The 12,156-nt window shown below is 43.3% G+C and overlaps 1 protein-coding gene across 2 annotated transcripts in view; it reads left to right on the forward strand.

The window, feature by feature from the left end:
• Positions 1–1,997, forward strand: part of scube1 (signal peptide, CUB domain, EGF-like 1) — a gene marked incomplete at its 3' end in the record, with an annotated part of 251,229 nt that extends 249,232 nt beyond the window's left edge. For both annotated transcript variants that reach the window (XM_080492502.1, XM_080492503.1), the window contains one exon: positions 1,845–1,997. In XM_080492502.1, coding sequence (XP_080348628.1) covers positions 1,845–1,997 — 153 coding nt within the window. The remainder of the gene's footprint in view (positions 1–1,844) is intronic.
• Between the last annotated feature and the right edge of the window lie 10,159 nt (positions 1,998–12,156).

Here is a 12,156-nt window from a genome sequence, read left to right on the forward strand (position 1 = left end):
CATTTAGACGACTTATTAAAATAAGTGAACATTTCAGTAGTGATGGATTTTTACTAGGGATACCAAGCATGAGTACTTGTACTTATTAAACTGCCACCAATACCACAAGACCCGATACCACGAGACCCGATACCACTTTACGGCAGTGCGCGGTTGACGGCACTTCGCAGCAAGGCATGGTGAGGAGCGCACATCCTGGCAGGCAGTGAGGAGCGCACAGCGCTCTTTAGTCGGCCGTCGACCGTAGAAATGAGGGTTTGAGGCTCCTGCTTGCAACAGTGGACTGAAATGGAGCTGCTGCTACTTAAACTGGCTTTAGAGTCTGTATTTGGTCTGTTCCACCGAGCACACACACACACACACACACACACACACACACACACACACACACACACACACACACACACACACACACACACACACACACACACACACACACACACACACACACACACACACACACACACACACACACACACCGGGCGCTCACCACTCCTAAATGAATGCAGAGGAAACCCTGCGGCTTCTGACAAAGTTTTATTGAAAGCACTTTTTTTAAATGTTAGTTTTCAGTTTATGACAAAGTGTTAACTTCACTCCACTTATTATAGAACTCTCTCATTCTTCTATATCTGAGTTATGGTGTGGAAATATGGGGAAATAATATGTTGATAATAATTATAAAAGTGAACTAATGGAGAGGAGCTTCACAGTGCAGCTGAGGACAGCTGTCCGTGGACCAGTTGTCCCTTCTCAGCTTTATGTGTATTTTTTAAAACATATGCTTTTAGTCCGACATGCTTTTTTGTCTTCCCGATTTTAAACTAATGTTGAGCCACTTTTCCAAAGGAACTATGTGTATTTATGTGTAGAAATACATTCCTACTCATCCTGGGTAACTGAAGTGTTACAAATAATTCACTTATAATAAGTCATTTAAAAGGGAATCGTCTAACTGGGAATCGTCTAACTGGGCATCGTCTAACTGGGAATCGTCTAACTGGGCATCGTCTAACTGGGAATCCTCTATCGGGAATGAAACCAGATTCAGCAGTGAATTCACCTCATTTAAATATAGTTGTTGAAGTTTTTTGTTTCTTTTTGGGGTTTTTTACACATAATGCCTGTTTCAGTATAATAGCTTTAATGTTGTGTAACTTCATGTCTTTGTGGTTTGATTCATGGAGTGAATTTAGTCAATACCATCTACTTTTTGAATCAGAGGATTACAGGGATGATTGGCTCCAAACATCAGAAATGACGATTGTGGAAATTTGCTCATCATGTGTTCAACAATGGAGAAATAAAGAACTCTTCACAGAATGGCCTTTGCTCTTTCATTGAAGTGTCGAGGCTGGGGTCACAGCAGAGAGCAGAGCTGTCTGATGGAGCCAAGCACTCCCATGGTTGCAAAAGGAGGAGTGAAAGTTTCACAGAGGAGTGAACAGAACAGACGTTTCACTGGACATTGGCAGTAGCGGGCTTTCCATTCCACGGAGATAACACTCCCAGTTGTAAGGAGTATTCGCTAGTTTATTGCTGGACCAAAGTGACAGGAAACATTTGACCACACCTTGTTTCAATGTGAAACTCCCACTTATGCCAGTGTGCACAGAAATATACAGCGACCACATACACTTCCGTGAATCTTTAGACCAGGGACATCTCACTGCCACCAGGTTCAGGATATCATGAACTCAGGCTATATCAAGTGTTGCAAAATAAATGATGTCTTTGTGCTTTTTGGATTTGAATTCGTCGGTGTATCGTGTGGCTCTCAATAAGATGTGACCGTATGCTCCAGTTCAATGACACCTGTTTTCCCTGTGCCCCCCCCCCCATAGGACAAGAAACTGATAAAAGCCCTGTTCGACGTGCTGGCTCACCCCCAGAACTACTTTAGGTACACGGCACAGGAGTCCAAAGAGATGTTCCCTCGTTCCTTCATCAAGCTGCTGCGCTCCAAAGTCACCAGGTTCCTACGGCCGTACAAATAGACTGAGCCCCATCACTGCCCCCTCAAAGACCTCCATCCTGTCATCCCACCTTCCGCCAACTCAATGTACCACCCTCTCCTCCATCTGCTCTGTCTCAACGTACAAGTAACCGCTCTGAGTAAACTCCTTCCTCCCTCTGTTACAGTCCTGCCTGTCACATGATGCCTTTCAGAATCTCAAGCCTCTTACCAGTGATACATCAGTACCAGTGTCCCGTTCCTGTCAGGGTATTTTCCAGTGCCACGTTTGTTCAATGCAGGGTTTTTATATCCAGCCTAAATTCTACAACATGGTGTATGTATAGATAGGAAACTAAACTAGAGAAAACTTGTAGTCTGACTCGGTCCAAAGGTAAGAAAAATCTGCAAAGTTCACTGAACGGCTTGTGCTTGTGTAGATGAGTCCTGGAGATTCCATCACTTACATGTCATTTTCTCAATATTCAATTCTTTACAAGGTGTGAGGTTATAATTCTCAACCGTCCATGAAACCATTAGAAAAACATTGCAGCCTTTATTAAGACATCAAGTCCTCTGGAGGACAAAGTCACATACTTAGTCGTATGTCTTCTTCCATATTTCGGCGTCCTCTCTTTTATTGTTTGACGACGCGCTCCACCTTAATGAGTAGGGACATCTCAGGACTAACTGCTTCACAAGGCCAGCAGGTAGTCAAGAGGATTTGACAGTCAATTAACTATCAACCACTGACCACTGCTGGTTAGCATTGATTGGTAGTAAGGCACAGACACACACGTCTTCCATTACATCCAGGGGTCTGAAGTCTGTGGCTTTTCATCCCGTCTCCAGTGGCGTTGCATCTTTCACAAAATGATATACCAACACACACTTTGATCAGAGCTTTTATTTTGGAGGTGACACATGGTTCAGTAGTTTGTCATCTATAACAAGCATCACATGCAAAGTTCTAACACAACTAAAGGAATCTCTGCTAAAATTGCTAAAGCTATAAAATACAATAATATTAGTGTGTTTATGAGCGGTCGTATCTTCATTTTTAAAGGTAAACAGGTAAATTAATTTGGTAAAAATTCAGCAAAAAAAGGCTGAAATATGGTCTCGTTCCTCCACTCTAAATAAGTAAATAACAAGCATCACATTGTGAAGACAGATAACTGTATGACTGATATTATGACTGAGCTCCATGGAGCTTTGGTTGAAGTTAAGTTAAATAAAACTAAAATAAGATGCAGCAAGACAAACAGCATTCCAGATTCTTTTCACGCAAGTAGGTTTTTACAGTATACCTGTGAGATGTTTCCACAATGTTCTCCCGTCTTGTTCCGTCTAAAAACCTCCTCTCCTGAGGAGAATAAAGCAAAACACTCATGAACAAACTAAAGAAACAGTGAACTGAATTGAACTATTAATATCATTTCTTGGTCTCTCTTGGTGAAAACTACTGGATTGGTCAAACCTTGTTACTGTACATATTCTCAGGTCCTTGTACCTTCTCGAACAACCTCCTTGTGGACTGCTCCTCCCACCCAGGCCTCCTTTTCACCGTTTTCAGTCAATATGTTATGTAGTAATATTTAACTGAGTGCAAAATCCCATGTTACCATTTCTAATGAGGTTTGAAAGGAAGAAAGCGTCCAGCCGTGCATCTTGAGCTGGACGCTCGTCTCAGCCCACATCTGCACCACACAATTAATGTTTAAAAAAAGTAACTAAAAAATAGAAAAACAAACCGCTGGTGTACTTCAAACTGGTAAATCTAAATCTTCCCTGTCTGCGGTGCTTCGTCCGTTGGACTGCATGAAAAGATTCAACTGGAGGAGTCACCAAGTCTACATTACATTTTTTCAAATTAAAAGAAATAAGAAGATATTTAACAAGATAAACTACCTGCGAATTACAGAGAGTTACTTTAGACTGAAATGTATGTGATGTAACTAATATTTGGAGCTTTAATTGCACTTAAATTTTATACTTTAAAATATAGGGAGGAATAAAAAGATCTAAGTTTTTGTTTCCTTTTTTGTGTTGTTATGAAATGTGTCTCAAGTGGACGATGAGCACACACACACACACACACACACACACACACACACACACACACACACACACACACACACACACACACACACACACACACACACACACACACACACACACACACACACACACACACACAGAGCTCTCTACAGTCACACATGCACGTTCTTTCCACTAGAAAGAAGTGGAAAGAAATCTGTGTGTCTGTAATATCCATGAGTTTCTTTTGTAACCCAACTAAATGTTTCTGTGTAACTTCCACTGGTACTACTATGTCTATACATCCTATAAGCGTGTACTGAAGATGGACTTTACAGCTGCACAATGCGACTAGAGAGGGCTGCTTCCCCGTTTCCCCGGTGCATAGAGTGACTGGAGTTGTATGTGAATGTCGTCACAAAGCAGAGGCGTCTCCTGAGCTTTTATTTGTGTCCTTTAAAAAGACAAAAAGCCCTTCCCTCTTTCTGTCCTTAAAGAAACTCAACTTAAGATCCCTTATTGGTGTTGAAGCCTCGGTAGAGCTCTATCGAGTGCCACAGGAGAGAGCTTTCTGCTCTGTGCAGTAGGAGTGTCGTCTTGTCGGACATCTCCACCCTTAAAACTACAAATGCAGTTGTTTTTCCAGCACTGAGGCTAAGCTGTCCCGTACATCCACCTTCCTGCTGGTGCTTTCACAGATGGCTTCTTTTTAAATTCACCTCAAACAGATTCTTCCACAGGTCCAATCAGCAGCTTCTAAACAGGAAATGTGGCTTTAACTATAGGTGAGCTCTGTTGTGTGAAATTAAAATAAAATGGGGGAAATTCACTTTCTGGAAGGACTTCCGGACTCAGAATAAAGCAAATGGATCAGAATCTCGTCTGTATGGTTACATTTCATAGTATTAATGACATTCTGACTAAACTGGACTGCTAATTTTGAGTTTTGGCTCAGAAATAATACTACTGTTATCGTCTTTGTGGGACACGGAAATGTCTTCTATTTTAAACATTTTGACTTTATTCTTTTAAATTCTGACAACAAATAATAAAATATTATAATACCTTAATGAAAAACACAACTACAAATTTTTAAGTATTATTTCAAATTGATGTTTAACTCAAAATTAATATTTTTTTATTTACTTTATTGTCAATTTTAGCCTAAAATTTGATATTTTTAAATATGTTTATTTATTTATTCTATGGTTCCATGTAGTTCTCAACATTTACATTTTTCTTTTTGGATAATTTGTAAAAATGTATGCTTGGCATTGTGTTCTTTTTTTCTTCTTTTTCTAATTATTTAACATTTATTTCGCTTTTATTAGGATTCAGAATTATACCAAATTCCTCCTCTTATCCCTGATTTCATTACATTTCTTGAAATGTCATCTCAGTGTTCAATATTTAAACATTACTGTCAACATTTAGTGTTTCTTCTAATGTTTCTCCCCATTAAGCATGAAAATATTGAATTATATTGTAAGACACACCTCAGGTACGAACTGGTTGAACCATGTAGAGACGATAGAAAGCTGCTGAATGTATCTGAGGTGACGAATGGCTTCAAACTTTGAAACTGTTGAAAAGTGGTTTTAGTGGTTGTCTCTCAAGCTGTTTTTAACACACTGCATGGCCACAACCAACTTTCTCCAAACATTTTCATTTTAATTCCACTCTCTTTGTTGATTGGATGGAATGAGATGGATTTTTCTGGGTGTCTGAGAGTCGCTGAAATGAAACCACCAGCCAGAAGGTGGGAAACCAATCAGACAGCTGAGTGCTGCGGAAACGCATCTGTGGGGTATTTGTTGTAATTGAGGAGCAAAAGCAGGAGGAACATGTTTGGTCCTGAGCTGGAGTCTCCTACTTTAAGGTTTGATTCCAAAATAAGCTATGAAACGTTTGAGAAAACCAAAATGAGAAATCAACCGAGCTATTTTTAATTTTTTATTTTTTGGAGCTCATCGGATGACAGTTGCTCCAGTCCACCATTTATTTGTAACTCTCAGTGAGGTTGGTGTCTGCTCCCGCTGGTGGAATGACCCAGGATATTGTTGTTCAATCTGCGGGCGGCCGAGCCGGAGTGTTCCGAGAAAAGAAAAGACAAATGAAATGCTCTAAAATTTATAATTATGTGTTTTACTTCCTGAGAATGTATTCTGTCATGAAGGGGAGTGTGTGTGTGTGTGTGTGTGTGTGTGTGTGTGTGTGTGTGTGTGTGTGTGTGTGTGTGTGTGTGTGTGTGTGTGTGTGTGTGTGTGTGTGTGTGTGTGTGTGTGTGTGTGTGATAGAGGGAATAAACCATGTATTTGTGTACTTAGTCCATTTTGTACAGGAGTAACTTTAACGTTTGTGTTAGTCGGTTGCACCCAAAGACGGAAACTGTAACGCAGTGTTGTGCCATCGTTTGGTCCATGAAACTCCGGGACCGAACAAATGAAATAAAACAGTAGCAGATAAAGCGAGTGACTCGTCTCTTTTGTGGTTCTCAGTGGAAACTCCTATCTGCTCATTACATCTCTTATCTCTCCTCCGATGTGCTTCTGTCACCCAGCCTCAAGTACAAACCCCCGAGATTTCGCTGACACTGCTAAAATCACTCTTATCGTCAGTGGTGGGGTTGGGGGGGGGGGGGGGGGGGCTCCATCATCATTATCATCATCGTGGTCCACGCTGCAGTCACGTTCTCTGTCTGTTACTTGGAGGGAGAGGAACTTTGATTTCCCACATTTAAACTAAAACAATGTGCTCGCAGCTCTGGAATTAATTTGATTATTATAAGATAAGATAAGATAAACTTTATTGCCACAAGCGGTGACAGACATTTTTCATTAACAATAAAATACAACACATATTTAAAACACACTTAAGTCAGAAGGACAGACATATAGGAAATGTTCAATGAAAACAGGAAACAGAAGCTGATAACAAAAGAAAGAATATAGATGTGTGTGTGTGTCGTCCAGTTCCTCATTTCATTCTCTTCAGAGTGGCGAGTGCATTGAGGATGAAGGATCCTTTGTGGGCCAGAGGGAGTTTGACGCTCTACCTGATGGGAGTAAATGGAAGGAGTGAGGGAGGGAGTGAGAGGAGTGATGGAGGGAGTGAGGGAGTGAGAGGAGTGATGGAGGGAGTGAGAGGAGTGATGAAGGGGGTGAGAGGTGTGATGAAGGGGTGAGAGGAGTGATGGAGGGGCTGAGAGGAGTGATGGAGGGGTGAGAGGAGTGATGGAGGGGTGAGAGGTGTGATGAAGGGGTGAGAGGAGTGATGGAGGGGTGAGAGGAGTGATGAAGGGGCTGAGAGGAGTGATGAAGGGGGTGAGAGGTGTGATGAAGGGGTGAGAGGAGTGATGGAGTGGGTGAGAGGAGTGATGGAGGGGGTGAGAGGAGTGATGAAGGGGGTGAGAGGAGTGATGGGTGGGGTGAGAGGAGTGATGAAGGAGTGAGAGGAGTGATGAAGGGGGTGAGAGGAGTGATGAAGGGGGTGAGAGGAGTGATGGGTGGGGTGAGAGGAGTGATGAAGGGGGTGAGAGGAGTGATGGGTGGGGTGAGAGGAGTGATGAAGGAGTGAGAGGAGTGATGAAGGGGGTGAGAGGAGTGATGGGTGGGGTGAGAGGAGTGATGAAGGAGTGAGAGGAGTGATGAAGGGGGTGAGAGGAGTGATGGGTGGGGTGAGAGGAGTGATGAAGGGGGTGAGAGGAGTGATGGGTGGGGTGAGAGGAGTGATGAAGGAGTGAGAGGAGTCCTCTGTAATCAGCGTGGCTCTCCTGATCACAGAGCGGTCGTACAGTTCAGGGATCTGACTTTGTGGTGAACCAATGATTTTGCCTGTTTGACGATACGGGAGAGTTTCGTTCTGGTTTCATGGAGAGGAGCCGTACCAGGATGACATATTGATGTAATGATGGATTCCATGAGTGATGTGTGAACCAGGCTGACATTAAACGTCCTCTGGTTCCTCAGCAGGTGAAGGTGCTGTTGAACTTATTTTATAAACAAAACCAGTAGAGTCCAGTGTGAGCGACAGGCTGGTTCTATCTGTGTTCCTTCATATTTAAAAAGCTCAAACTGCTCCACAGACTCACCCTGGACGGGGAGGGGTGTAAAAAGAGGTGTAGGAGAGTGACCTCTGCCCCCACAGCTCAACTCCTTTGTTATTAAATGTTCTACTGCAGTAGAACTGTATTTATCCAAGGGCTGGACCAGGTCTGCTGGGAGCGGGCCAGCGCCGTGCTGTCCGGCAGGCGAGCCACCAGAGCCTTGTCGTCTGCAGTTTTAAAAAGTGTCATTCCTTCACTGTTACAGGAGAAGTTATTAGTGAACACCGAGAAGAGATGGGGGATAAAACACGACCTTGATGGACGCCTGAGTTTCAAACCGTTTAGCAGCAACCTGCTGAGGCCCGACGTGTAAAACATCCTGAATCCATCAAATCAGGGTGGGTGAACCTGAAGGTGTGAGAGGTGGTGCAGTAAAGTGTTCCTGTGTTCCAGTATTAAAAGCAGAAGAGAAGTCCATGAATACAATCCTGGTGTGGGGGTGTGCAGAGGACAGTGTCCACAAGTGTGAGACAGGCGTCCTCCACGCCACGTTTGGCCTCATAGGCGAACTGAAGGGGTCAGCTTGTCTGACAGCCAGTCTCCCTCCATCGCTCCACTGCACGGAGGTCAAAGACAAAGTCTGTAGTCCTTCACCTCTTTAGGGTGGGGGTTTTTGGGAATAGGGATGATGGAGGATTCCATCATCAGATTAGGGACACACCCGGAGTCCAAAAGGAGCTGGAAGAGTCTTTGACCACCCTGCCTTTGAGCCGGTCAGCGCTGGAGGCCTTGTGTGGGTGGAGTCTGCGCAGGATGGAGGTCATCAGCTGCTCGTCGATGGTGAGGACCTCTTCTTGGAAGGAGACAGGATGGTGTCCAGGTGATTGGTGTGCTGCTGCCGTCAAACCGGGTGAAGAAGGTGTTGAGGAGCCGTCTCCTCTGGGCAGTTAACCACAGCAGAGCTCTGTCCACCATGGTGTTTAACCCCTGCCATGCCTCCCTTGCATTTCCAAGACGTTAATTTCTGCTCCACCTTGTTCTTGGAGTTGACTTTAGTTGACTTTGCCATCCTTCTGAACTCCTTCTCCAGCTCCCGCACACTGATTTTATCTCCTTGTAAGACCTTTTTCTTTTGGACCAGGCAGATTTTCATGTCCTTTATCACCCTTTTCTTCTTATTTGGATGTATTATTATTTCTTTGGTGGGAGTGACAGGGTCCTCACAGAATAAAACACAAGATTCTCTTCATTGGCTCCCTGTTCAATCTAGAAGAGAATTTAAAATCCTCCTTCTAACTTCTAAATCTCTTAACAACCAGGTTCCATCATATCGTAAAGAACTGCTGGTCCCAGATCTCCCCAGAAGAACTCTTGGTTCTCACAGTGCTGGCTTACTGGAGGTTCCTACTTTTCTAAAAGTAGAATGGAGGCAGAGCGTTCAGCTTTCAGGTTCCTCTGATCTGGAACCAGATCCCAGTTTCAGTTAAAGAGGCTGAAACAGTCTCTACTAAAAGTAGGACTCAGGACTTTTCTATTTACCGAAGCTACAGTTAGGACTGTTTCTCTCTACCTCCTCCTCCCAGAATCAGGGTCTGTATCCTAACCTGAACCAGGGTGTGTTTCTTTCTCCCCACCAAAACCAAGGTTTGTACCCCCCCAATCTGTCTCTCTGTCTATCCTATCCCTTCCTCTATGATATCCCGTCTATCCCCCCCCAGTCCTCAGAAAGCCTCCTCCTCTGACTCTGGGTTCTACAAAGGTTCTTCCTGTTGGAGGAGTTTTTCTTTCCACAGTCACAAATTAATCTGCTGCTCATGAGGATTTGTTGGGTTTTTCTCTTTTCTCTGTTAAAACCTCCTAGAAAGGACTGTGTTGTGTTTGGTGCTTTATAAATAAAGTTGAATTGAATTGAATTGAATAAGATGTCAGCAAATCTGTCAGCATGTTCAAATCATCATTCCAGTCATTAAAAAACAAGTCCCAGTCTGTCAGTTAAAAAGCCTTTAAGTCTTTCCTCATGATTCCAGACTGGAGTTTCTTATGGATTTACCTGTTGTCAGTTGGGATGTGTATTTTGGCAGCAGCAGGATGACACTGTGGTCAGAGCGTCCGAGGGGTGGGCGTGGCTTTGAGATACAGTATATGGATATATTGCGGTAGCATCAGTCCAAGGTTCTGTGCAGTCTGGTGGGAGTTGTGACGTGTTGCTTCACACTGGGCAGATGTGTAGTGATGTGGCGCCGGTTAGAATCCCCCAGTGAAAACACTGGATGCTCTCCAGTCCCACTGACTGTCAGCAGCTTGGCTGAAATCAGGACCTGGTTCTGAAACTTAAATCTCAGTAATTTGGGAACATTCCCAGGGGAGGTAGTGTGGTCTGAAGGACAGTCATCAGTTTGTTGCCCACTTGCTGTTGACAGCCATACAGACTCCGCCTCCAACTGACTTCTGTGTTTTTGCCACATCCCTGTCAAAGCGAATGATGTTGAAACCTTCCAAATCCTCAGACAAGCATGTCTCCGTGAAACAAAAAAGACTGGTTTGGTGATAGTCCAGATCGTACCGGATCAGGGTGGAAATCCACCGCTTTTATTCTGAAGTGATCGCATGTTTGACAGGCTTATGGCAGGTAAAGGGAGCTGGCTTCCGCCTCTACTCCTCAGTCTGTGTCTCATCCCTCCTCTCGGCCCTCTTTTCCTTCATATTTGCTTCCTCCCGGGTCCACGACGTAACTCCGGAGGCACGTTGTCTGTGTTTAGGGAAATCCCTGCTGGCTCTGACCGAGTGGCTCAGCTTCAAGAGGGAGACCTATGAATAGGTGAGTCTACCTAGGTTAGTGGTGAACGGCTGAGCCGGTCGCGAGTCCATTGGCCGGCCATAACCGGGCCATCAGGAGCAGGGCGCCGGCCAAGTGTAACACTGTTTTGTTTAACATTTCATATGGCAAAAAACACAAAAACACCCTACACAGAATACCTCACTCAGGCCAGTAATATTGTACAACTGAAACACTGGAAAAACACATAAATAAAACATGTCTGATGCAGAAAACAAATTACAATTGCGGATCGTCTGACACTTTTACTTAGAAAGATGTGGTAAATATTTACATTTGGCTCGTTTCGGCAAAAAGCAGACGATCCTGGCCTGGGGCCAAAAACAGTCCTTGAACCATCAATTTCCCCATTATTGCTCAAAATAACCATCATGGAGTAAATTTGGTGAAGAACTAGTCAAGAGGTATGCAGAGCTTGATGCAAAGTAGTGTTGTGTTTGGTTAAAATGGAAAATGGATTTCACTTATATAGCATTCACACACCAATGTGAAGGTGGCGGCTGCCATGCAGGGTGCTCAGGCCGTCCACTGGGCTCAGTTTGGAGTTCATTGTCTTCGATATGTTGACAGGAGGAGAATTTACCTGCAAGGTTCCGATTGAGACGACTGCTACCAAATGAGCCACAGCAAGGTGAAATAAATATGTTTACTTCAAGTACATTTTACAATTGCTGTTTCATTACTTTTAGTAAAATAGTCGAGTGCATAAATATTCATATTTTTACAAAAAAATGTACAAAAAAATATATTTTTCCCGCTTCTGTTTCATTTCTGGTCATTATGCAGAAATAAAAGTATTAATTTGAAAGTGATTTCAATGAAATTTGCATTTAGGGTGTATGGATCTGTGTTTGGTTGATAATATGTTTACATATCAATGCATTTTAGACTGTGTTCTTTTCAATTGTGTCACATTTGTGGGCAGCCATGCATTTGTGGGATGAGCAGCAGAGTTTATGGGTTGTACTCATGTACACCTGCAGGAGACCCTCTGTGTGTTGCAGACTGGAGTTTGTGGTTTGTAACTGTTGGTCTGCTCTGTTTTTGGTAAGGAATCAGATCTATAACATGATGTGTATAACATGATGTGTATAACATGATGTGTATAACATGATGTGTATCAACCATTATAATGAAAAGACCCGAGCAGACGGACTGGTGGATAAAATCAGCACATCCATTCGATTCAGGCTCTGAGATTGAGATGTGTGACGTTACAAAGTAGAAATATTCATTTCACCGTCATTACTGTACTTAAGTGTTATTAGAGATGTATTTTGA

The sequence above is a fragment of the Lipophrys pholis genome (assembly GCF_963383615.2).
Source record: "Lipophrys pholis genome assembly, chromosome: 22".
In the NCBI taxonomy this organism is placed as follows: domain Eukaryota; kingdom Metazoa; phylum Chordata; class Actinopteri; order Blenniiformes; family Blenniidae; genus Lipophrys; species Lipophrys pholis.